At 34.3% G+C, this 26,456-nt stretch overlaps 1 protein-coding gene across 1 annotated transcript in view; it reads right to left on the minus strand.

Annotated features, from left to right (window-relative positions):
* futsch overlaps window positions 1-10,241 on the minus strand; it is a 254,871-nt gene extending 244,630 nt beyond the window's left edge. The window contains exon 1 of the mRNA XM_074172875.1: window positions 9,959-10,241. Coding sequence (XP_074028976.1) covers window positions 9,959-10,106 — 148 coding nt within the window. The 5' untranslated portion in view covers window positions 10,107-10,241. The remainder of the gene's footprint in view (window positions 1-9,958) is intronic.
* Window positions 10,242-26,456: the final 16,215 nt, after the last annotated feature.

The following is a 26,456-nucleotide window of genomic DNA, read 5'->3' on the forward strand; positions in this document are numbered from 1 at the left end:
TGGAAATCACAAACAATGGTGAAAGTACGGCACAAATATCAATGAATTAATTACTGTTCACATCTACATATAGTGTCTGGGTATAGTCCATTTCTTTAATGCTCCCCCCCTTTTATTTTTTGAACGGGTCAACTCAAAGAATTGAAATTTGGGATAATAAAATTAATGCATGAATACTTTATTTTGAAGTAAATGGACAGATGGAACATTCAAGATGGCGACTGGGCGCCATCTGGGAAAGGGGGGTCTTGTGATACATCATTTTGAAGCTCCTGACGAATACTTCAAACCCTAGAATATGAAGTAAATATCTTCATCTACTACAAAATGGCGAAACATTAAATAATTTCCAGAAGACACATTAATATCGATATTTCTAGAAATATTTTTTTTATCTGCCAAATGCCCGATATCTGCCCGATAAGGTTTGTTAAGTTATTTTTTGTTTATTAAAAATTGGAGTGACACCAACCCTCATATTTTCCGGGAAACATGTTGGGTATGTGTCCAGAAAAAAATTAACGGTTGGGCAAAAATATTGGGAAACCATATTGTAGGACTTCTATTTATTGATCATAATTTAACAGGGGGACTGTATTTGAATATACTGGAAACTACTGTTGACCCTCTCATCACTCATCAATGAGAAGAACGAGAAAAAATACAATATTCAAACACAGGATTTTTTAGACGTGTTAGCAGTTTCCCAACTTCATTTGAACATAATCGAAATACAAAATGCACCATCTTACTTACTTACCATCAAAATTCAACAGGGGGATTGTATTTGAATATGCTGGAAACCACTGTTGACCCTTTCATCAATAAAATCGGCAAAGCGAATCCTAATGAATTTGATATGGATCTTCTATTCCAACAAGATGGAGCACCAACACATTACCCCAGACAAGTAAGAAACTATTTGGATACTACTGTTTCCGGTCATTGGATTGGCCGTCGAGGTCTTACAGAATGGCCAGCCCGCCCATAAGATTTTACACCTTTAGACTTTTTTTACGGGGCTAGTTAAAGCAAAAGGTTTACGAAACTGAATCTGCTTCAATATTGAATACACGACGGAGAATAATTAATATTTGTAGAGATATTGATGTTACTGTGTTCGAAAATGTTCGGCGTGAAATATCGGATAGGCTGTTCATATGTCGAAAAATTCAAGGCAACCATTTCGAGCATCTTCTGAACTGACCTCAAGCTTATTACCTCATATGATGTAGTTAAATGTCAATGTATTCGGGCAATTATTAAAAGTTCTGCCATTTTGTAGTAGTTGAAGATATTGACATTATATTTTAGGGTTGTAAAGCATTTGTCATGAGCTTCAATAATAATTGGTCGGCGTTGATTCGCGGTCTCGGAGAGCAAGTTTCATTTTTGGACGAACGAGAAGCATCTGTGAGATTTTTCTCTCCGAGGAAACTCTAACAAATGCCAGTAGAAAAAAAGTCTCTCGTGATAATAGCCAAGGAGGTGGTTGTTTTTTGGCAGGCATTTTTCAGATTCTATTGTGGGAAAACGTAGGTGGAGGCAAACATTCGATTAGGAATTAATCTTTTCTTTTTTCATTCGGTCTAAATAAAGTTTTTCAGTGCATAATTTTGGCAGTCGCAGTAGGTAACGCATGCGACTTCTTCGTAACAAATACAGTATATGTCACATTCATCAAACAGCTAAAGGAAGGGTTTGTTGTTGAAAATAGAAGCGAGCAGTTTACACCACCAGGCAGGTCGGCATTCTATTCATAGCAGTGATTACAGGCACAATATTCTCTTTCGTGAATCAGCCAGAAGTGTTTTCGACTTTCAACACCGCGGACCTTATTCCAGTCAATTTTTTAAACAAATGTGACTTTATCCCTAGAACTGGTGAGCTTATATCTCGAGCATACTACATTTCCATCGTGAGAGAGAGAGAGAGAGAGAGAGGAATGTTTGAACCATAAATTGATCAGTCATTCCGTTACATGTATGACATATTCCTATGATGATTACCCCCAACTTATAAATCATACAGGACAATTTGACAGATCTAATAACATCAATATTCACAATCTAAGAATCAGAAAATGAATGTAAAGAACGAGAAAAAATACATTATTTAAATACAGGACTTTTTAGGAGACTTGTTAGAAGTTTCTCAACTTCATTTGAATTATTCAAAATACAAAATGCATCACGGGGCTCCATCTTACTGAAATATTTTCACAGCAATTCCTTTTCATATTTTGAGACAGAAAAAATGTCTCAAATAAAAGTTGTATAAAGCTATGGAAACCAAAGTCAAGTTATTTGATTGAGAAAAAGTTTTTGTTGCCCCTGTATGAAAGAAGCGACCTGAGATGAAATCATGGAAATGGAATGCACTATTCTCATGTTTAATCGGTTGAAAAATTCTCTTGTTATATTTGATCAAGTAGGAAATACTTGATATTTAATGAACACATTTTTTGACATACATCACGCCATAACTTTCTAAACATCTGATATAAACCCAAACAATCCTAAATTGTTGAGAACAAGTCTTTCGGAGGAAATCAATCAGTTCAAATATAAAGAGTTCTCTATTTAAAAAATCCAACATTTTCAAATTTCGCGGGCTAAGTTCATTCGATTAGCGATTATTTCAAGTTGGTTCACTTGTTGGTGAAAGGCATGAAAGTTAGAAGTGTTTTGCGTGTTCAGAGATTTTCTTCAATCAAAAATTATATCAAAGAATTTGCATCAAATTTTGTAACAATGGAGTTACGTGATCAAAAAACAGTTGAAATGTTGACAGTAGCATACGGTGATTGTACTGTGAGTCAGAAAAATGTTTACAAGTGGTACAAGTTTTTCACAAAAATTCGAAAAGATGCGAATGGCGACGCTCACCCTGAACGCACCAGCACATCAACAACCGATGAAAATGTTGAGAAAGTATGATTCACTATTAGATAAATTGCTGAGGATGCCGGTATATCGGTTGGCTCATGCTATGAATTTTTTTTGTATATTTTAGGCATGAAACCTATGGAAGCAAAGTTCGTTTCAAAATTGCTTAATTTTGACAAAAAAAAAGTCTCATGAGCATCGCTCAGAAATTGTTGAATGACGTCAGTGGCGATTCAGATTTGTTTAAAAGGGCCATATCGTGGGGGAATGGTTAATATATCAAAAGCAATGTTCCTGGAGAGCCAGACCAGCCAGAGTCCTGGAGAGCCAAACCAGCACACCAAATTTTATCAAATGTCAAAGTTTCACTCACTGATTTCTCCGATTACCGTGGCGTAGCGCATCAGGATATCTTGTCATGAATTTGTTGAATCTGAGGGGGACTACTTTGAAGAGGACCAAATAGAAATTGATGGATAAATAAATATTTTTTTAGAAAAGTCGAAATTCATCTTATTTTTTGAACAGACCTCGTATATTGCTGGTTATTTTTTGAAAAAGTTCTCATCAATCTCAATAACTCTGATTTTAGATATTTCTCAAATAGGGAAACGGCTTACAATCAGCCACGCATCGTTTATACATCCTGTATTATTAAATCTTTTTCAGCCAAATTTATTTTATCCATAGTCAAAATATATAAATAAGACAAGTAACTGACAAATTATACTTTTCAAAGGTTCATATTACGCAGTAAGGAGGTCAACTTTTCTGTTTCCCCTGTATCACACTTATTTCGATTGACCGACTGACGTGTACAAAAATCGATTAGAAAATGGAACCGACAATCTTCAATTATTAAATTTATAACTCAACTAGTTTTAGATATGTTTTTCCTGTGATCTATCATGGAGGGAAAACTAGTCTCATCTGGAAGCAAAAAAGGTTTCTTTTACAATTTTGTACCAGGATTTCACAGTGGTACCAAGGAGTGGTAGACAGGACAGTACCTCGGTGAAGAGTTCGATGGTTGTCTGCAATCCTACTAGTCGTTGGTTTTTTTATCAGAGTGCTTTAGTACAAAGATGGTACATAGTAACATATGCACTAGGTATTTAACACTTGAACCTATTTATAGCATTTTCAACACCACAAAAATATCCGGATTTTGATGCTGAAGACATTTGCCCTGAACTACCAACAAGAGCAAATGGAGAATTTGGACCTGAATTAAAACTCTGGTATTCAGTTACTAAGAATACAGTAATTGGAATTACCTGTACATTCTTCGAATCTGGAAGACTGGATCCTGCGGGAGAAGGAAATATTAAGAGCAGATAGTTGTTGGTTCACAGATGGATCAAAAACACCTTCCTGTTCTGGTGCAGGCGTTTACAGTCGCAGACCCAGGACAGAGTTATCTACCTGCCAGGAACTTCTGTATTTCAAGCGGAACTTTACGCTATTGAATTGTGTGCGGAGAGATTGGATAAATCCAACCTCACTCACAAGTCAATAAAAATATTCTCGGACAGTCAAGCGGCGTTGGAAGCTCTTGACTCCCACCGAGCAACGTCTAAATTGGTAGCAAACTGCCAAAAAAGACTATCCTCGATAGGAAGACTAAACAGATTATCTCTGGTTTGGATTCTTGGCCATACTGGCCTGGAAGGCAATGAAGGCTGACTCTCTTGCAAAGGAGGGTGCTGCAAGAGGCTTCATTGGACCAGAACCTGTCATTGACATTGCTTTGGGCTTTGCCTAACAAACACTTAATTAACACCTGGATGGCAAGAAAATTTGTGGACTTCTGGCAGAATCTTCTAGGATTGGCTCACTCCAAGGCGTTCATTCAGCCTTCGAAGCTTGATTCCAAACAGTTGTTGGACTACAGTAGGGATGAACTACGATGTCTAACAGGTCTTCTTACAAGTCACTGTCATTTGAATCATCATATGCAGAAACTTGGACTGTCGGAAGCCAGTGTGTGTCGCCTCTGTCTGGAAAATGATGAAACTGCAGAGCATATACTTTGTGTCTGCCCCGCTGGAGACCGAAACAGATTTTTAGAGTTCGGCAGAGCCGTACTCTCACCATCTGACCTGAAAGACCACTCACCATACAAACTAATCGGCTTCGTTAAGAAGCTGGGTTTATTTGATCGAGTGTGAATAGGAATAGACTCACAATAAACCCTTATGGGTTGCGGTGGAGGGTCGAATAGACCCAGTCACTTCAGACCTACCTACCTACCTACATTTTTCGAATGTTTCAATATACCAGTTTTTTGGCCAATTCTGGTAATGTACACTTGAAAAGAACAGTATAGAAATAGAATATTTTCCACGAAAGAAACAAAATTATTATTATTTTTTGTTATTTGTATATTTTACTGTGAATATCTCTTGAAGTATTACAAGCTAAATTATTTGATGAAAAGTGTAATGAGTTGATAGGCATTCATTTCTGATATTTCAGTAATATTTTGTTTTTTCTAGTAAGAAATGAAACAAATTAACTACTCTGCATTCATCTACCTAATGAGTGAAAATTTCAAAGTACAAAGTTGCAGTCTCATACATTTTGTACCAAGCTAAGCTGTTTATTCATTCATTTTTTAGTTGGTTGAAGGAATATTGACTTCTTTACAAAAATGTTCTATTGAGAGAGGCATCTATTGAAGTCATCAAATTATGAATGTGTCTCTTTCAATATCATGAACTGAAAAATTATTGATATATTATGGATTACAGTTGTTTTTTTTAATATTCGATAGTTATGGCATTCAGCAAAAAGCGACAGAATGCAAATACCATTCTGGCATGTCTTTTTCTGAATATTATGACAAACAGAAAAAAATTTGGAATCAAAAACACTCAAATCTGGAAATGATGAGTACGATCATCGTAAATATTATCGACAGCTACATATCCTTGAGATCACAACCAGCTTGTTTTTACGGAGACTGCCGAATATTTTTAAACTTTTCCTATAAACTGAATGAAATATATAACAAAGAAAAATCTAATTTTTTTTATTATTTCTACCTGGATCAAAAAATGGAGTGTCTTTTATGAATTCAAACGAATTATCAGAACTATCGTCACAAACATTGTTCGAATATCTCACTTGAGATTATTTGCCATCACAGTTGGGAATATAATGAAAGTTATGATGAATTTTACAATACAGCGTTAAATATTCTTTGAACGACATTTTTTCGTGGAGGACTCAATATTATATATTATTTTTTTGGGTTTATAACCTTCTACAATCTGAAAAATGAAAGCGAAATCGGTAGAGAATCTGCTGAAGTGTAGTGAAGGGCAAAGTAAAAAGTTCACCACGAAAAGTTATTGCGTAATATAAATTACTGGAAAGTCCAATTAGTGAGTAACTTGTATTCAATAACTTTGACTACAAATTCAAAAAAATCAATTGAAAAAATTTAATATTCATACTCAGATTTCTTGAGGGTGCTGCAAGCAGCTTCATCGGACCAGAACCTGTCTTTGGCATCACTTTAGGCATTGCCAAACAAACATTGGCAGAGCCGTACTCTTACCATCTGACCTGAAAGGCCACTCACCATACAAACTAATCGGCTTCGTTAAGAAGCTGGGTTTATTTGGCCGAGTGTGAATATGTGTGAGCCACAATAAACCCTTGCGGGTTGCGGTGGAGGGTCGAATAGACCCACTCACTTTGGACCTAACCTATCGTAACCTATCTTTCTTGAGTGGTTAACGTTTCGGAAAACAATTCTTTTCCGTTTTCAAAACTTGTATTCACTATGAAAATCTCGCCTCAAACTGTGAAATTTCTAATTCCTTTCGACTTGCGTCAAAAAAAAGGTTAATTTCACCCACAATACCCCATACCAAAAAGCACATTTTTATCAAATGAGACTCTTCAATTCATGAAGTTTGAGTGCTTTTCAGACGACCTCAAATTACATTTTTATTAATTTTACGAAAACTCGTACTCCATCACGCAAAGTTTTTCAAGGCCATCGTCGTGGTGTCTACTAATTGCAGAAGTGAAATCAGTACTCATGGGAAACGCTCAGCATCACACCCACGGGAATATTGGGAGCAGTGCCCTTTCAATTAACTGGAAATTGAACCACGTAAATTATAATAAATATTTTCGAATTCGTATTTGCTCAGAGAGGATGATGACGATGATGATGACTGTACATAATACAGACGAATTAGAAATTTTCTACGAAATATTTTGGTTGGTTTACGGATTTTGTTGTGGTCTTCTTTGGTTATAATCTACTAAAGTTTCAACTGCAACTGCGGCAGTCATCTTCAGTGGCGTGGCGAAGTACTCTTCATGACTTATCAACTGAAACTGAAAATTCCAGCTGATACGTCAAGAAGAGTACTTCGACCGCGCCACTGACTGTCGCAATTGCAGTTAAAACGTTCGGAGATTATAACCAAAGAAGACCAGAGCAAAAACCGGAAACCAACCAAAACATTGACGCCAGCCGTGAAAGCCTCCATTCCTATATTTTCCACAAAAATTTAGAAAGGTTATATCAATCCTACTGATTTGAAATACTTGACGAGTTTTCCGACAGATATTTCTGTTCCATTTTCTAACATCAATAAAGCGGTGGCAATCTACTCCCGGAGCTTAATCTACTTTCGATTGAAACCAAAGCACAAAAACAAAACGTTCGTGATCAATACCAGACAGCGGTGTTTTGGCCTACCGTGGGTCTCCCGGTGGTTCTAGACTAAACCACAAATAATTAAAATAATAAGTGAATGAAAATAAAAGTAAGCATGGATCCTCTCCTTATAAAGAGGACGACAAAAGACTGAAACGACTAAATGACGCTCCCAGAGACGTTGTCAAAGCTTCGACCATCGAAGGAGTTTTGTCTCCTCTCTTTATCTGCAGCTTGCACTACAAGACGCCACTTATCTTGAGAGTCACGTTAACTATTGATGTTCGTAATTTGAATCTTTTGTCATTCCCATGAATGGAGTTTTCATATGGAGTGGATGTTCACGCTGACTTCTACTCAGGTTTATTATTTGACGACAGTTGCGTTCAACATTTTATTCGCGGTTTATTAATGAGACCTATGGCAGGTCGAAACAACGGTCTGGTGTTGAGTAATGCCTGTTTTGTTTTTGAACTCTGATTTCATTTAGTTGCCTTCCAGTGAGAGCGGCAGAGAAAGACAGAAGATGAATCTCGTTCGGAGCCTCGTTCATCATTCATATTCATGGTTTGAATCTTCCAGTCATTCCAAAGATAGCGTCTACATGAGAAAGTACTTTCATGCTTAGTTTTAGGCTACCTTCAGAAATATTCAGGAGACTTGTGCTAACCAATTAATGGCGAAGCCCAGGCAAATTCAAAAATATCTCTTCGAGAGTCCTGACCCTAATTCATCTGTAAACTAGTACATTAGGAGTAATTTATTTGTAGTAAGTGTGCCCAGACACGTCCAATCCATTGTATAATAGGAAAACGGATTTAACAAAATTTGATTTGATTTGAATTTGATATATATATAGATATATATATATATATATATATATATATATATATATATATATATATATATATATAAATAGATAAGTACTTTTTCGATCACTCCATATTGATTTCAATTTAAGAGCCACCGGTAGACAGCTGTTTCAGCCTATTGGGCATCGTCAGTACCGGGCAGGCGGTCCTCGATTGAAGACAAAATGAGAAAGCCAAGAAAGTAAACAAGTTTTTTTTGTGTCATATCAGAAAATGGCAAGTGAGATTGCCCACTGACAAGTCAAATTTAAGTATTTTCTATATGGTCCTGTAAAAATTCATTTTCAAATTATTTTCGATTTAAAAATCATGAATATAAAAGAAATTATCTAGTGAAATATGACCTGAAATTTTGGTTCTGAATATTCAACCATAAACTTTTTCCAGTGGAAACATTCCCAATAATATGGATACCAATTTTACTTTGAAGAGCAATTTTTTTGAGTGTTTCTTCCAACAAAAAATTGAACGTAAAAACGATAATCTGAAATGAACCATACCTCACAGACACCGAAAGCGTTTTATAAATTCAAAGGTTGCGAAAAGTTATAGACGTATAATAAGAATTCTTCAAGTATCATAGAATTTACAGCTCTTATGAAAATCATTCAGTTTTGGTGCAGTGAAACATTTGCGCAATATAGCTGTCACAACTTACCAATCTTGCCAAACGTATGCGGACAGAGTTCATCTTCCTATCAAAATGGAAAATTTAAATCGTGAATTACAAAATAGTTGATTTTATCCCAATGCTATTTCTGTGGTTACGCCACTGTGCAATATTTCATTCCCCCTTTTATTTTGACATTATCAATCCGGAGCATACTCATATAACGAAATAGGTTTGTTAACTGTAGTGGCATCAATCGATCACCAATTAATTTAATTAACGGGTCTAGTGCCTCAACGGTACTGCACAACCGCTGTTTATAATGAACAAGGAATTGTTCATACCTTTTAAAATAATTTCACTTCATCATAAAAGTATACAATGACGAACTACTTATGGAACAAAATGAAATACATTGAGAATAAAAATTTGCATAAATATTTAGATCTCTCCCACCGATCACACAGTTATTTCACAGTCCATTACTTGAAATATTTCTGTAAATCGTTACTTGTTCTTTAAAGAAACGAATGAGTTGACTACTTTATTTTTGAGTTATCAGAAACCTCAATTACACCCCAAATCCCTTTCGTGGAGACTGGAAAACTCGGTTTCGAGGTAACGTTGAAGAAACGGATGAGCGTAGATTTTTTTTTCATCAGGAACGTCAATTAAGGATATTCTTCATACATGCTATGACTTGCAAAATTCCACCCCAAATATTATTCTTGCCAGTCTGGAAGATAAACTATTGAGCAGGAGAAAATTATACATAGAAAGAATAGTCCAGTCTACGCAAATCACCGGCCGGCCGGCAACCATTTTAATCGATTTCACCCCCACATCAACGGGCCTGGCCCTGTCGGAATTTCTTTCTCCAATTAGTGACATTCGAAAAACTTACCTTTTGAGATTCTCTGCAGAATAATGTCCTTGTGTTGCTCAGTATGCGGCTCTCCAACTACGATGAGCAGGTAACACCCTGTCAGGGGGCTAGGAGGTGGCGGCCCACCTTTGTCCCCTCCGTCCGGCACCCCGTTCACAGTCTCCATACCCTCAAATGTTCAACCCTGTATTTCACAGCCCCAAATTCGAATATATATATTTTTATATAAGTGAATGCTTTTTGCGACGACCCTGTTCAGGGCCACACTGAAGTGCCCCGGAGCCCCTGTTACTCGCGAATGACGGCCCGTACGTTGCGCTATGCAGTAGCCAGGGCGGCGCGATCCCCCCACTCCCCCCCTCAACGTACCCCACTCGCGACGCGCTCAGCTGATGGCGTCGGGGCGCAACCGACGTTGCCGCTATCGGAGACGAAGGGTGCTCCAGGATGTGGAATGCTTCACCAGCCAAATTGCTACCGGTGCCGGTGTCTAGAATTATTTATTTTATATGTATGTTGGAAATCAGTTTTAAATTTTGAAGAACGTACTTGAGTTATAAACATTCTTTACATCACCCTGGATCAAAAACACATACATTTGTTGTTTGTCAAGTCTATATACATTTGTCAAGAAATATATTAATAGATGTGGGAAGCTGAATACACTTATTTATGAATGAATCGAAGAGGTTTTGTATAAAAGTATATAATTATAAATTCTTATTGCAAAGCCCTTTCGACTTTCGTCATCATCAGTGCTCACCTGCAAGTAAGTGGTCTTACTGAAAGGAATTTTTTTTTATTTTTTTTTAATCTCGAGGTTATGAATTTAGGAAAACTTATTGATGATTACTTACTTGTCAGGCAACCGGAAGTATCGAAAAAGAGGCCGTTGTACATTTGTAAGATTTGATTTATATAAAACTCATTAGCTTTATAACCAACCAAATACATGTTAGAGATTGAGGCTATGTGTCAAAAGTGTCATGTTGAGAATAGTGGTACCTACTTGAGGAGTGATCCACTAATTGATTTAAAAAAATTTGTTGTGGAGAAGCCAATATAGAATTATTATATTTCAATAATGAATTTCGAATTATTTTAATTACAATTCATAAGCCTTTTATGAAGGGGATGGAAATCTCTGTAGAAGTTTACTTGAGTATTCAAGCAGTGATCATTGGTAAAAAGTTCTTTGGAAATCTCCAGCTCTTCAAACAAGTCCAGTCTGAGGAAATTTATATCGTCAATTTTATGTCAAATTTTGGAATTTCTATTGGAGCTGAAGTTATGATTGTGAAATTTAATATGGTTGCCAAATTCAGATTTTTCAGGTTTTTTCAGATTTTCATTAATGCTAGTGATGAGAGGTCTACAGGTTCTAACAATGTAAGATGCTTTACCTTACTTTGATTAAAATATGTGTAATGTTATTTTCGAATTCATAGAAAATACCATATCTGGTACAAAAACAAAAATTTCATTAAATTTAAGAAAGAAATAAAATCACAGATACTTACTGCTCAGTGCTAATTTAAAATGCAATATATGCTAGTGCAATGAAATTGTTAAATTGACCAAAATGATGTTAAGAATATTAAGAGTTATTAGCAATTATATGATCTATTATTTTTTTCTCTTTATCATTGTCATGATAGTAAATAAGTATTTTTATAATTAGGTTTTTACACTCACTGTATAATTTTTGGGAGGGGTGAAAGGTAGCCTTCGGGTAACCCTTTTCCTTTTATGTATAAATCAATTTTTTATGCATAATTATTATTAAATCTCACAATAATTTAACCAACTTTCTAGTAAATTCCGAAGACATAATTAACAAGTTACCTAGAAGTGTAGTCTATAAGCTTGATTTCTCTGATTGTTCTGCATCTTACATTGGTAGAACCTGTAGATCTCTCATTACTCGCATTATTGACCATCTGAAAAAACTGAAAAATCTGCATTTAGTTTAAATTGATAGCAAATTGCCAAAAACGACTCTCCTCGATAGAAAGACACGTGTTTCAATCACCAAGTGATCATCTTCAAAAGGAAGTTTGAACTCAATGCATTTGTGGTTCAGCCTAGTATCACTGACGATACATATGGCAGGTCAAAACAGAGCTGTCTGGTGTTGAATCTTCAATTTGTTGTGTCTGGGATCTGGTTTTCAACTCATTGCCTAGGAGTGAAAGCGCTGATTCTTATCGGCGGTCGATGTCAAAACTTGGTTTTACAAATGACCACTTAGCCACTGAGCATCTTTGATACTCAAGGATTGAGTTCTCTGTCGAATCCGCAAATGGCATCTTCGTAAGGGAGATATCATCGCCTTCATTCACTCAATGTCAATTTATTTTTTCAATTTTTTCAGCGAGTATTTTTTCCAAAACTTTTGAAAAATAAACTTCCCAATGGCAAAATACACCAAAAAAAGAGCATGGTTACTGTATGATGATCAGCGGCTGGTGTGATTTACTATAAATATAACCGGGCCAAACATCACAGCAAGAGTCGTATTGGGAGGAAATCCTCGAAATATACCGAAAATTGCGTCAGTAGCACCGTCCAAAAATAATACGAATTGAGCATCACCCACCATACTCTCCAGACCTTTCGCCAACAGACTAGCATCTTTTTGAGCACTTTGATTAATTTTTTCACCGGTAGAACCTTCGCCAATCAGCACCAGGCGAAAACGGCTTTCGTCGCGAGCATCGAATCCCTAGCATCCACTTTTCATGCTGACGGAATTAAACAACTTGTGTTACGAAGGCAAAAGTGCACTAATTGAAATGTTGCTTATTTCGATTGAATTGAATATTTATTCACTGAAATATTACAGTTTAAAGTAGACTCGTAGAAACTTTTGAAACAACCTCATCAATACTATGTGTAAAATAACAAACCAAATGATATCTCAATCATAATTTTCGGTGAAAGCGAACGAGATTATACAAAATAGCACTTTGAACTAGATTGATAGACTACGAAAAAAGGAAAATTTGACTCAAAACCCAATCAGAAGCACAAATTTGAAGGAAAAATTAAATTTTAAAATAGATGGTTTATCCTGCCTGATCATCTTCTTTGAAATTCATAAGGTCAAAATTAAGTGACACTAGTTTCAACACTCTAGTAAAGTTCTACTCTACATGAACAGGACATTAAAAGGTTAATGAACCTTTGTATGTGATATTATTGATTTGTGCAGTCCAATCCGGATGATATGATGAATGTCAATATCAACTCATTTTTCAAGTACAGTGAGCAAGGTAATGAGCAAGGATTATTTTTAAATGTTATATTTGATACTCATGAAAGTCTAGTATCAAATATTATCACAAAAGTAAATAAATTACAAGTGAAGAAACAACTTCTGTACTGTCTTTCAATGAGAGACTCATCTGAAATATCTCAATTCCATATAATACTAGAGAAAATAATAAATGCTGATGAATAACTTACCTGCTTAATTTGGGTATATATGTGTATCTCCACCAGATTTCTGATTAGTTTCAGTACGAACACTGTTAGTGATAGAACGACAAAGAAAAGCATAAGTAGACTATGTCACCCAAGCTTGAAGTGTATTATTGAAGTTATTTCACAGATATTACAAATTAGTTTTTATGTAACTAGATGAAGAAGTTAATTTGTTGAGTGTGCTACTTATTGAAGATTCCAAAGTCCAAAAGAGTGAAACTGGTTACAGCTGCAGGATAAATGGAACCAAAAAATTCAACTGAAACGAACTATCGGCAATGACAGACATCCTTGAGTTCTGAAGTCAATGCCTCGAAAAGAGGGGAGAAGAATTGAAGAAGCCAGATAAATATTACTGCATAGAACAAGAAGAACAACTATTTATGGAAAGACGAATAGAAGGAAGAGAAACACAAAACAAACAAAAACATGTTTTTCGAAAAGAGGCACAGAGTAGACACAACCAAGAAGAGTCTGCCAAATTGGAACAGTCTATCAGATTGTAAACATCAGAATGAGAAAACATAAAACACAAGAACAATGATTCAAACAAAAATGAAAATATTGATGTGTAAATGTCACCGCTTTGTAAGAGAAAAGGAGCAGAAAATAAAAGAATTTTTCAACAATTATCATTTTGTTGCCACAATACAAATTAGTAATTGCGATGCACTGTTTGGAAACTTTGATGTCGTAATAAATATTATTGGAGTTTTATCCCAACACCAAACCGTTATTTTAACACCTCGACATGTTTCGACCACCAAATAATCATCTTCAAGAGGAAGAAGATTAATCTTTCTCTTGAAAATGATTTAGCTAAACAGACAGACTTGTAGAGTGATGGTAAATAAGCTTTGTAAGAGTAATCTAACTAACTACGCATTTTTTCCCCATTTCTATAGGTAATGCTGATGATAAAAATCAGTTTTTATTAATAACCTATCAAGAAATTCATATATATCTGACCATACTGTATTAACCAATTCAGAACACAAAACATATTATTATAGGTATTCCACACAAGAGACAGGGATGATTTATCAGTGCACTAATGGCAATGTCATTCAAAATTTTCAGAAAAGTAAATGCACAAAAGCTTAACTGTGTTTTCGCGTATCAAGTCTCAAGAATGAAATGTAGAATTGATGAAAAAGATGAATACAACAATTATTTCTGGATTGAAGACTTCTGTATATAATATGAAATGAATATAGAAAGTGAATACCTGACTCTCGCCCATCTTTATGAAAATATTAAGATGTTTTTTCTGTCAGGGGTCAAATTTCCATCCGCCATTCATTTTATCTCTTCGTATTCGTAACGAAATAGAGAAAAATAGATCAAGAACTTCCCAAAAGGAACGGATGAATTCTATGAGAAGAATAGTTTTGGAACATCTTTATGGCAAAATACATCGTGTAATATCTTGATAGATACATGTTTTCACACTCAAAACAACTAGAGGAATTGGAAAAAATGGGATATTGATCAAGAAGTAATGAAAATATAAAAGATTTACCGCCATTTTTTGAAGAATCCTTCCTTTGAAAACTGAATAATTCAAATTGAAATAAACTTCAATTTCCAGATAATGTTATATAGAAATAGTCCGAGTTAAATCTAGCGATCTTGCTGGCCAATCAATAAGTCCCCGTCTGCCAATCCACCTATTACGAAATATTTGAACAAGACATTCCATCAGTCGTTGTACACAATGTGAAGAAAGAACGTCATTCTACCAAAACCAAATTCTGTGATTAGAGACATCAGTATCTGCTGAATTAGAAAACAATACTTAAAAAAAAAGGAAATGAATAATCACGAAAAAACTGTTCATCAATCAGCGTTTCAGAAATATCACCTACAAATCCGAAAACCCACGGTTACAATGCACATATTAAGTTTTTGGCAACAATGAAATGGCAGTAATGAAAATTTCGTTCATTAACTGTACCGATCAAACAAAACGTTTTCTTATTAGAGATACCACGTGAATATTGACCTAAAAGATGGAACTGACCACATAAAAACTCAGTTATCAGTTATCAGACTCAGACTTTCCGAATAAAATCTTTCGATTCCTTAATGTGACACCGTGTGTTTTGAATTTGTGATTCTAAAAGCAAAGCGAAGTATGAATTGAAGGGGTTATATTTTTAGGAGTGATTAGTTTTTGTGGAAGAAAGTTTGTGGCTTTCTACTACTCCATCTTGATACAAAAAAATATGAATTATGTGAATTTTACCTAATGTTATTCAATTTGGTACTGAAGAGCCCTAAGACCAGTGTCTTATGACGAACCATCGACGTCTACCAGTGAGGATGAGAGTGTTCCATGTAAGTGCAATTTGTTACCATTCATTTAAAGTAGAACTCCTGTGAATGATATCTGAATTTTATTCCATAACGAATGTTTGAAATACAAACTGAGTAGAGAAAAGTATCTTTTGTATAATTCAGTGTTCATGTAGAAGTATTTGTTTCGAAAGAATTTTTTTTCCTTCATGTAATTCAATGTTTATGTGAAAGTAGCTGTTTCAGGAGGGCTTTCTTCCAGTTTGTGTCTGAAAGTTTCGTCTTTGCATGATCCACACATCCATGTATAGAGTTACTTATTTTCAAATTGATTACTTCCCTCCTTTCTTTGGAAGATTCCCACATTTTCTGTATCAAGATGAAGTAGTAGAGAGCCAAAAACTTTTTTTTCCAAAGCGAAGTACTTTGCAGGTTCATATTTTGGAAAACCAACGGAATTACCTTTTAGTAGGCCAAACAGTCTTGAAACCAGAAGCTTCATTTTCGTTAGTCCACTTTCTGTGTACTTTGGTATTGAAGTCACCTTGATTTGATTTATTGCTTGATTTTCTCCAGGTGAAAAGATCCTAGGAATTTCGAAAATTTCAATTATATTCCACCGTTTTCATGGCAGTCTCAACACAGCCTTTGCGAGCAGGTGAGCTATACAAATTCGAGTCTATTCAGTCAGCATTCATTCTCGTTCTCGTCATGTTCATTCGAGAGTCGATGGATGATTAAAAAAAAATAATTGTTAAGAGAAATGAGCTAGTATATACCTCAAACTGTAAATTCATTCATTTCTCCTAACTCAAATTCATAAACTTTCTGAGAGAAGCATGATCCTCAAACCTATAATAAAAGTTTCGAAGATACTGGAGAAATATACTGAGATGTCTATTATTGCTGGTATTTTTCATTTTGATAAGCTTTCCAAATGAAATTCGAAAGTTCTCTAGAACTCAGTCTTGTTTTGACCTGTATTAGGATGAACCACGAACACTTTGACGAACTTTACGGTCCTTGAAAAACAATCCCGAGTAAACGCATGGACATCTCTCCTTATGATGTAGAAAAAAATCTGATAGCTAATTTGGTGTTAGAAAAGGTCGTTTCTATTAAAATGTATGTGGACTGTTCAAAAAGTAAGGTTTTGTTTACATTTTGCAGTCTACGTACATTCGATTAGCGATTTTCATGTTTTTATGTTGATACACTCGTCTGCATCATATGTTTGAAGTTTCAGCTGTTTGACATGTTTAGTTTTTTGGTTAGAGGAGACGCATAAAAGTTAAAAGTGTTTTACCTGTTCAGCGATTTTCTCCTATTGAAAGAATTGATCGAAATATATGAACAAAATTTTGTGTAAAAAAATATGACTGCTCAAAAACACTTTTAATGTTGACAGTGGCATACAGTGATTGTACTCTTAGTTAAAAAGATATTTAAAAGTGGTACAAGCTTTACACAGAATGTCGAAAAGATATGAGTGACGACGCTCGCCCTGGACGACCAACCACATCAACAACCGATGCAAATGTTGAGAAAGTGAAGAAAATTGTTATGGAGAATCCTCGAATCACTATCAGAGAAGTTTTTGAGGATGTCATCATATCCGTCGGCTCATGCTATTAATTTTATCGAAAATTCAGGGCATGAAGCGTGTGGCAGCAAAGTTAGTCCCAGAATTACTGATTTTTTACCAAAAAAACCGTCGCGTGAGTATCGCTCAGGAATTGTTGAATGACGTCAACAGCGATCCAGATTTGCTTGAAAGAGTCATAACTGGTGACGAATCTTAGCTTTATGGTTATGCAATGGAAACCAAAGTACAATCGTCCCGATGGAAGAGCCCAGGAGAGCAAACACTAAAAAAGCACTTCCAGATCCATCAACAAGGTTTTGCTCACTGTTTTCTTCGATTACCGTGGCGAAGTGCATCAGGAGGTTTTGCCACATAGTCCAGTCATTTGAGGTTTTATCTGCGGAAAAATTCCCACTGAGCTGAATTTTGCTATACACCTTTATTATGGCGTTTTAATGAAGATGTGAAAAATCGACATTCATATCGTGCCGGCTAAAAAAGGATCAAAAATCAGTTTTTCGGGAATATCTCGCGACCTATAGCTCGGCGGTCAATAAAAGTTATTATAAAAATTATTTCTCATACAATCATCTACAAAAAATGTCTCTTGCATTTTTCTGTAAAATCAACCGTTTTCGGACTAGAGCGCTGAGAAAGCGACTACATTATGATGATGCATTCGTTTCCGCACCACCTTTGAGGTAGAATGCAAGGCGCGTTTTTTTTACATGGTTTCCCACGTAGGCATAATCCATGAACTGTAATTTATTTTATGCTCAATAATTTTTTATTTGTACATTGAAAAATATGGAAAAAAATGTTTGTATATTATTTTTTTTATATTCATTCGTCGTCTATATCCTCAATTTCAACTTCATCAAAAGTCGCTGACAAAACATCGAGTGGACTTATTGCTGTATTTAAATCAAAACTTAATCATTTTCTTAACTAGTGGACTCTGCGTTTAAGCATGACTGACCACGACAATGTCAACAAGATTTAGAACATCTCAAGCCAATTTTTTTACAACCACATTTGCTGCCATAACGTTTTGTACAATTACAAAAGATTGTGTTTAATAGATCATCGGTGCTGGTGCTGTTGCTGGTGGCAATAAAGTTGTTATTGGTTGTAGTATATTATTTTCAACTATCAACCCCACTGTTCTGGATCAATTTCTTTTCCTAACCAGGTTTGTATTTGATAATAGACTCGATAAATATGCTGTTGAGCTGCTGAAGAAGTGTGTGGTAATAATTGAAATTCCACAGTTGTGCTTTGTCTTGTTAGTTTAGTAAAGCTGCAGTATTTGTAATTGTCAATTGATTTTCTGATTTTGGAGCACCGTACATTGCTAGTAGAAAATGTATTCCAGCATTGACAAGGGCATCTCGGGTGCAATTTTCTTGTTAGAATATTTCTGCAGAATTGTGTAAATCGAGTATTTTTTCAAATATCTTCATGACTTTAACTTTTCCTTTCCCAAAAAGTGTTGAAGTTGTGTCATATCTGGTCATAGAATGTACAAACAGAATATTTTTCTTGCAATGTGGATACTTGTTGAGACTCTCACTTGAGTATATTTTTGTTTCAACATTGTTTTTCCCTGGTTTCTTAAAAAAAAATGGATGTAGGTTGATCAAGTATTTGTGTGCGTAGAAGTTATAAGTTTTGAGAAAACTTAAATACTTTGATAAAAAGCAATAGAGTTGACGCCTTATATGTATACGGCATACAATACCCTATGTGAGTGCATTCTACTTGCCTTCTCAGCGGTCTAGTCCGAAAACTGTTGACTTTACAGAAAAATGCAGGGGAGAGTTTTTGTAGATAATCATATGGGGAATGATTTATGTATTGACCTTTATTGACCTCCGAGCTGTAGGTCGCGAGATATTCGCGAAAAACTGATTTTCGTGACATTTTGACCCTTATAACTTTTTTAGCCGGCACGATATCAATGTCGATTTTTCACATCTTCATTATAACGCCATAATAAAGGTGTATACCAAAATTCAGCTCAGTAGGATTTTTTTCGCAGGTTGAAGTTTAAAAAATCTAAAATGACTGGAATAACATGGTCGTACGCTCAATAAGGAGTGTTATTTTGAAGATATGCGCCGCTTGCGAGAAGCAATACGACGAAAACGTCCGGTAGTGTGGAAAACAATTTATGGCTTTTACATCACGGTAATACACCTGCCCACCCGCCATTGCTTGTCATTTTTTTGTCCAAGTCAGGATTTCTCATACTCATGGTCCGTACAAAGAAGAAGACCCAATTTCCTACTTACCGCTTTTCATCGGAAAAAGTATTATTCAGGTTGAATTCGTGGTTTCCATAACCAGATCCTGTCAGAGTCATTCATGTTTCCCTGAACATGCTTTTTGAAGATATCCCTCTCGGAGCCTAAGAGATCAAGGTCATTATTATTATTCATCATAGGTGGTAGTCAGTTGTTTATTTTATAATATTCTGGTTTAAATTTATGAAATACGCTACAATAGTATAGAAATGTGAATGTACTTCTGAAATCTGAAATTATTGTCATGCTTTTATGAAATTGTAGTATCATCCAGTAACATCTGAGGTAATTTCGAAAACTATGAATCTCATAGGATTAACACAATGGACGTCGGACCAAACGACAAAGGTTATAAGTCTGGGTCACAAGATCCTTTTTTTGGAACTTCTTCCAAGGGCACCAAAAATTATGATCCAATGCTCATTCGATTCGGAATGATATCTAGCAATTTTTTTAAAAATTTCAAGAGGGCTGGAAAAAATTGCAAAAGTTATAAACAATTCAATAAAAAAAGAGGGATTTGGTTTTTTGCAAATATCTCGGAAAATATTAAAGATATCCGAAATTTGAAAAAAGATCCTCAAAGAGGAGGAAAGTTCCTAAAAAAAATCCACCTCCCAGTACTCTATCACCAATATTTATAATTTTAATTTAGAGGCGAAAATAGCGCTAAAAGCGGGCGATGTGCGTCCCGCAGGCACTGACCGATACGGACCTTTGAACAATAAAAATGATTTTAACCAATTAAATGTCATTATTAAGAAAAAAAAAATCACATACCTTCTAGACACTTGAATAGACGGAAAATCATGAAAAAACATTTATCCCGTGAGATATACTTTAGTTGATTAACAAATTTTTAAAAGTTTTGAATTTACATAAAGACCCTGATAATTTTTAAACTTAAAACCTCAAATCCTTTTCACTTCTTATTGTTTTTCTTTAAAGCCTTCAAAAAAGATTCCCTTTGGGAAAACAAAAAAATTTTGATCTACCACTCTGTTATTGATAATCGTAGACGTTTAAAAGTGAAAAATTCAATTTAAGCATTAATTTTTTTTTTCGATATTCGAATTTATTCGTATTCTTATTATTTAGAGTTGCAGAAAAATGATTTTTCATAATTTTCAGCTCTATTCGCTTTAAAAATTGTTATAAACGAATGTATTTTTTATAATATATTTCAGTGATAAATATTATGATTTTTCAAAACAAAATCGTTTCTTAAAAAAAATTGTATTGCTTAAAAAAGCATTTGTTGATTAACTTCTTTTTGCTACTAAATATGAATATTAACGAACTTTTTTTATTTTCTATTTCTCTTCTGTTTTGATTTTTAATTTATGTTTCCTTTATTTTTTTAATGAACAATTTGTTCCAAACAAATTAATTTTTGCGATTAGTTTTTTTAATACTATCAAGAAAAACAAAAACAACCATGTGTCACCAAACGCAAAAATTGAAAGATATTAAAAATTTATTAAAAAATAGGGACAATTTTTTTTATCACAAAAAGTGACACATGGTTGTTTTTGTTTCTTTTAGTAGTATTAAAAAAATATATCTTGAAAATTAATTTGTTTGAAATAAATTGTTCAATAAATGAATAAAAAATGTATAAATTGAAAAAGGTTTTTTTTTCAGAATATCAAAGCGAAATGAAAATTATGATTTCCGAAAAAAAAATCGTTCCTCAATGTTTATATTTAGTAGCAAAAAAAATTGTTGATTACCAAATGCATTTTAAAGCAATAAAAAATTTTTTCAAGAAACGATTTTGTTTTTAAAAATCATAATATTCATTTTTGATAAAAATACACCAAAAAATTTAAAATATCCTATGAACAATGCATTTGTATATAACAAATTTTTAACAAATAATGCTGAAAATTATGAAAAAACATTTTTATGTAAAAGGATTTGGAAAAGCTGAATACATTTATTTGAATTAATGAATCGAAGAGGTTTTGTATTAAAGTGTATAATATTTTAAAATTCTTGCAAAGCGCTTTCGACTTTCGTCATCATCAGTGCTCACCTGAAAGTAAATGATCTAGTTAAAAAGGGAATTTAGTGAAATTGAAGTTGTAAAATTTTTTTAAGGTTAAGAAATTTGGAAAAATTGTTTGAGATTACTTACTTGTCAGGCAACAGGAAGTATCAAGATAAGTGAATTGTACATTGTAATATTTAAATTATATAAAACAAAATAGGCTTATAGCAAAGAAAATACATTTTTGGATTCAGGCCATGTGGTTCAGTCAAAGTATCTTATGAAGAAGGGAAACTTGAGACAGAATGTGTCAAGTGTCATGTTAAAATAATGATACCAACTAATGTAGCACATGATATCCTTGACTCCTTAAATAACTTACATCCCAAAATCCAATTTAAACTTGAAATAGAACAAGACAATAAATTAAACTTTTTAGATCTGACTATAACAAAAACTAACAACAAACTAGATTTTTCCATTTACAGAAAACCAACCCAGACTGATCATGTCATTCCTTTCAATTCATTTCATCCCATGCAACATAAAATGGCTTCCTTCAATTGTTATGTTAACAGATTGTTAAACATTCCCTTATCTCCCTCCAATTTCAATTCAGAATTAAATACTTTAAAACAGATTGCTGTCAACAATGGTTATCAACCATCCATTATTCACAAATTAATTAGTAAATTTAAACTCAGGTCAGATAGAAGATTGGCCTTTAACTCCACCACCTTAGTTAATTCACCTTCTGTGAGATATTTTTCCTTACCTTATTTTGATCAAAATATGTGTACTGTTATTTCCAAATTTATAGAAAATACCATACCTGGTACAAAAATTTCCTTCAAATCTCAAAACAACTTAAGTAACTTTCTAGTAAATTCTAAAGACAGAATCAACAAATTAAACAGAAGTGGAGTCTACAAGCTTAACTGTTCTGATTGTTCGGCATCTTACATTGGTAGAACCTGTAGACCTCTTTTCACTCGTATTAATGAACATATAAAAAAACCTGATAAACCTGCTTTTGGCCACCACATAAAATTTCACAATCACAACTTTAGTCCCAATAGAAATTCCAAAATATTACATAAAATAGATAATAAAAATTTCCTTAGACTTGACTTTTTTGAAGAGTTGGAGATTTCTAAAGAACTTTCCAACAATGATCATTGTTTGAATACTCAAGTAAACTTAAACAGAGATTTCCTTTCCCTTCATAAGAGGATTATGAATTATTAATTAATCACAGTTTATTAATATAATTTATTCAATATTTTTCCTCTACATATTCAATCAAACCCATAATGGATCACTCCTCAAGTTGGTACCATTATTTTAACATGACACTTGACACATTCTGTCTCAAGTTGTCCTTCTTCATAATATACTTTGACTGAACCACATGGCCTGAATCCAAAAATGTATTTTCTTGGCTATAAGCCTATTTTGTTTTATATAATTTGAATATTACAATGTACAATTCACTTATCTTGATACTTCCTGTTGCCTGACAAGTAAGTAATCTCAAACAATTTTTCCAAATTTCTTAACCTTAAAAAAATTTTACAACTTCAATTTCACTAAATTCCCTTTTCAACTAGATCACTTACTTTCAGGTGAGCACTGATGATGACGAAAGTCGAAAGCGCTTTGCAAGAATTTTAAAATATTATACACTTTAATACAAAACCTCTTCGATTCATTAATTTTTATGTAATTTTAAATGATGAGAATACGAATAAATTTTAATATTGAATACAAAAAATGTTTTCATTGTTTTGATTGAATTTTTCACTTTTTAACGCCTTTGATTATTAATAACAAAGTGGAAAATCATCAGGGTTTTTATGTAGATTTAAAACTTGTTAAAATTAGTTAATCAATCAAAGTATATCTAATAAAATAATCACAGGGAAAAAAATGTAAACGGATTTTCGTTTATTCAACTGTCTAAAAGGTATGCAAATTTTTTTCCTCAATAATGATATTTAATGGGTTGAAATCATTTTTATTTTTCAAAGGTCCGTATCGGTCAGCGCCTGCGGGATGCCCATCGTCCGCTTTTAGAGCAATTTGAGCCTCTAAATAAAAATATAAGTATTGGTGATAGAGTTCCGAGAGGTGGGACTTCTTTTTAGGAAATGTCCTCCTCTTTATTGATCTTTTTTCAAATTTTGGGTGTCTTTAATATTTTTCGAGATATTTGCTAAAAACCGAACCCCCCTTTTTCTACTGAATTGTTTATAACTTTTGCAATTTTTTCCAGCCCCTCTTGAAATTTTTCAAAAAATTGTTAGAGATCATTCCGAAACTAATGAGCCCTGGATCATAATTTTCGGTGCCCTTGGACATGAGTTCCAAAAAAAAGATTTTGTGACCCAGACTATTGACGTGAATTCGCTCTCTGATATCAAACCAAAACGACCATTTCGATATCGCACCACCAGCTTTGTACAAAACCTGTCCTCCTACATCGATGAAAAATGAAAGATACGCAGGCAGAACGCAGTCGAGTATTAACAATTTCGGTTTTTGCCTACACAGTGTGAAACAACAAAATAAAATATACAGGGTGGGGCACCCCATACGACTCGGGTAAACCAAACCATTAATTTTTCGGAACTTTCCCATTTCAGGAGGAAATTTAAAGATATATCTTGCTAACTACAGTATAGTTCGTCGATTTAAATTGCATCAGTTGAAATAACACTAAAAGGAATGAACCGAATTATTCGGATTAACGGAATGCAACCTGTTTTTCCATAATGGAAAACAATGAAAACAAAAAATTATAATAATATTTCAGATATCTAATGATATTTTTTAAATTTTCGGATGAGTCGAAGTCGATTTTTATTTTAGATTTCTATTTTGTTAATAACATTTTTCAACTTCTTTTCAATTTCACAACCTTCAGAAGTTTCAAATTGTACAAGAGACAAGAACACCTTTTTTAAGAGATATTTACACTTTTTATACAACAGTCTATTCTTGCCGTTCTGGCAAAAGCCTAATCGAAAAATTTGAAATATTTCGTAACTATTCCAATTCTGAAGTTTTTCAGCTTTTCACCATCGTGCATCAAACAACTTCATTTTCTGTTCACAACTTTGGAATCAGCAACTCAGCTCAGCAATGAAATTTTAGCTCCAAAATAACTTCTTGCGTTATAAGCCCTAATATCTTATCGAGGAATCTTTTTTAATAACACTTTATTCAACTCATCAAGGATGTGCAGTACCACCAGAAAACCTTAACTGTTATTACAGTGTCAGATTTTTTGAAGAATGAATATTTCATTTGAATTGTTGTATAACAATGTACTGAAGATTGTTTGGAAAATCTCACTCAGATCACCACCATCATATCGATAAATACTATATCTTTTAAAATGATTTTGTCGCATACTGGTTGATTCAGCCGAGCATGACCAACCGAAGTTATATTTTTTTTAAATATAAAACCCAGTATATGAATACATCTTTCGATTCCATATTTTTTAAGCTCTCCAAGGAATTTTTGTTTTCGAATTTCCATTGCGGCATTGCCAAGTTTTTCCAGAAAAACCTATTTTGCAGACAATTTTTTTTAATTCACCACCCGCATGTCTACAGCAATTGAGTGGATTTTTTTCAGGAATAATCAGTCAATATCACTATGATAACTTCTAGAATCCCAACTTTCGGGTGCTCGGTAAAATCGGTCAAGTTTCATTCATTTTCAAACAGACATAATTCAACTTTTTCAAATGGAATACCCGGTATTTTTTCATTTGTATGAAATGTTTCAACACTTCACTAAATTTTTTATAGAATGTGAACTATACGAAAAACAGATATTTTACAAATAATACTCAATTTTTGTTGTAACCACAAAAAATTCATTTATTTACGTTCACTTACTCAAAATGTTTTCAATATGAACAAAAATGCCTACATTTTTTATTGAATATAGGAGTCCAAAAGATGTTCAAAATAGCGAACATTTTCTGCAACATATAATGTCAGTCTTTTTTTTAAACGAATTCTCTACATGTTCCAGCTTATCTTCTGGGATTTTTCTGAAAGCTCCAGTGATTCTTCGCTTTATGTCTTCTATAGACGTTGCAGGAGTTTGGTAGACAATCCATTTGATATACGCCCATAAAAAAATCCATTTTGGCCAGGTCAGGTGATCTGGATGGCTAGGCCCGTCCTTGTAACTAGACTCCATAGGCCAGACCTCAAATTCCCCATATATTGAGAGGGTTGTGGTTTTTCCTCCATTAATGTTGCAAACCTTATCCTTGACAGACCTTCGCAATAGCATAGTATGTGTAAGGAGGTTTCCTCATCCTCTTGGCAAAGCCTGCATAGGGCTGTGTCTGCCAGTCCAATGTTGTTCATGTGTTTGTTGAGTCTACAATGTCCCGTCAATAGCCCGACCGGAACTCTAGTTGATCGCCTATTCAGACTTAGTAGGTACTCCGTGAATTTTGGCGATGGCTCTTTAATGAACTCTTTGGCCTGTCTCATACCTGGCGCCTTATTCCACCATTTTCGAGATTGTTTTTCCTTCCAGTTGCTGTTACAAGTTTTTCGCAGCGCTTTTGCTGTACCACAAAAGGGTTCTGGGCCAATGGGGGAGCATCATGCTCCTCGTGCTAGTGAATCAGCCTCTTCGTTGCCCTTGTATCCTGTGTGGCCTGATACCCAGGCTAATGACAGTCTGTTTTGACTACCTAGTTCTTGTAACTTTTCTAGGCAGTTCCAGACCAGTTTGGAATTGACCTGCATGAAGCTAATTGCTTTTATAGCTGCTTGGCTATTAGAGTATATTGCAATAGTCTTTTCCTTAAAC

Source organism: Leptinotarsa decemlineata, unplaced genomic scaffold (assembly GCF_025532065.1).
Source record: "Leptinotarsa decemlineata unplaced genomic scaffold, Ldec_3_MD MMD2_tig00000199_RagTag_RagTag, whole genome shotgun sequence".
Lineage (NCBI taxonomy): Eukaryota > Metazoa > Arthropoda > Insecta > Coleoptera > Chrysomelidae > Leptinotarsa > Leptinotarsa decemlineata.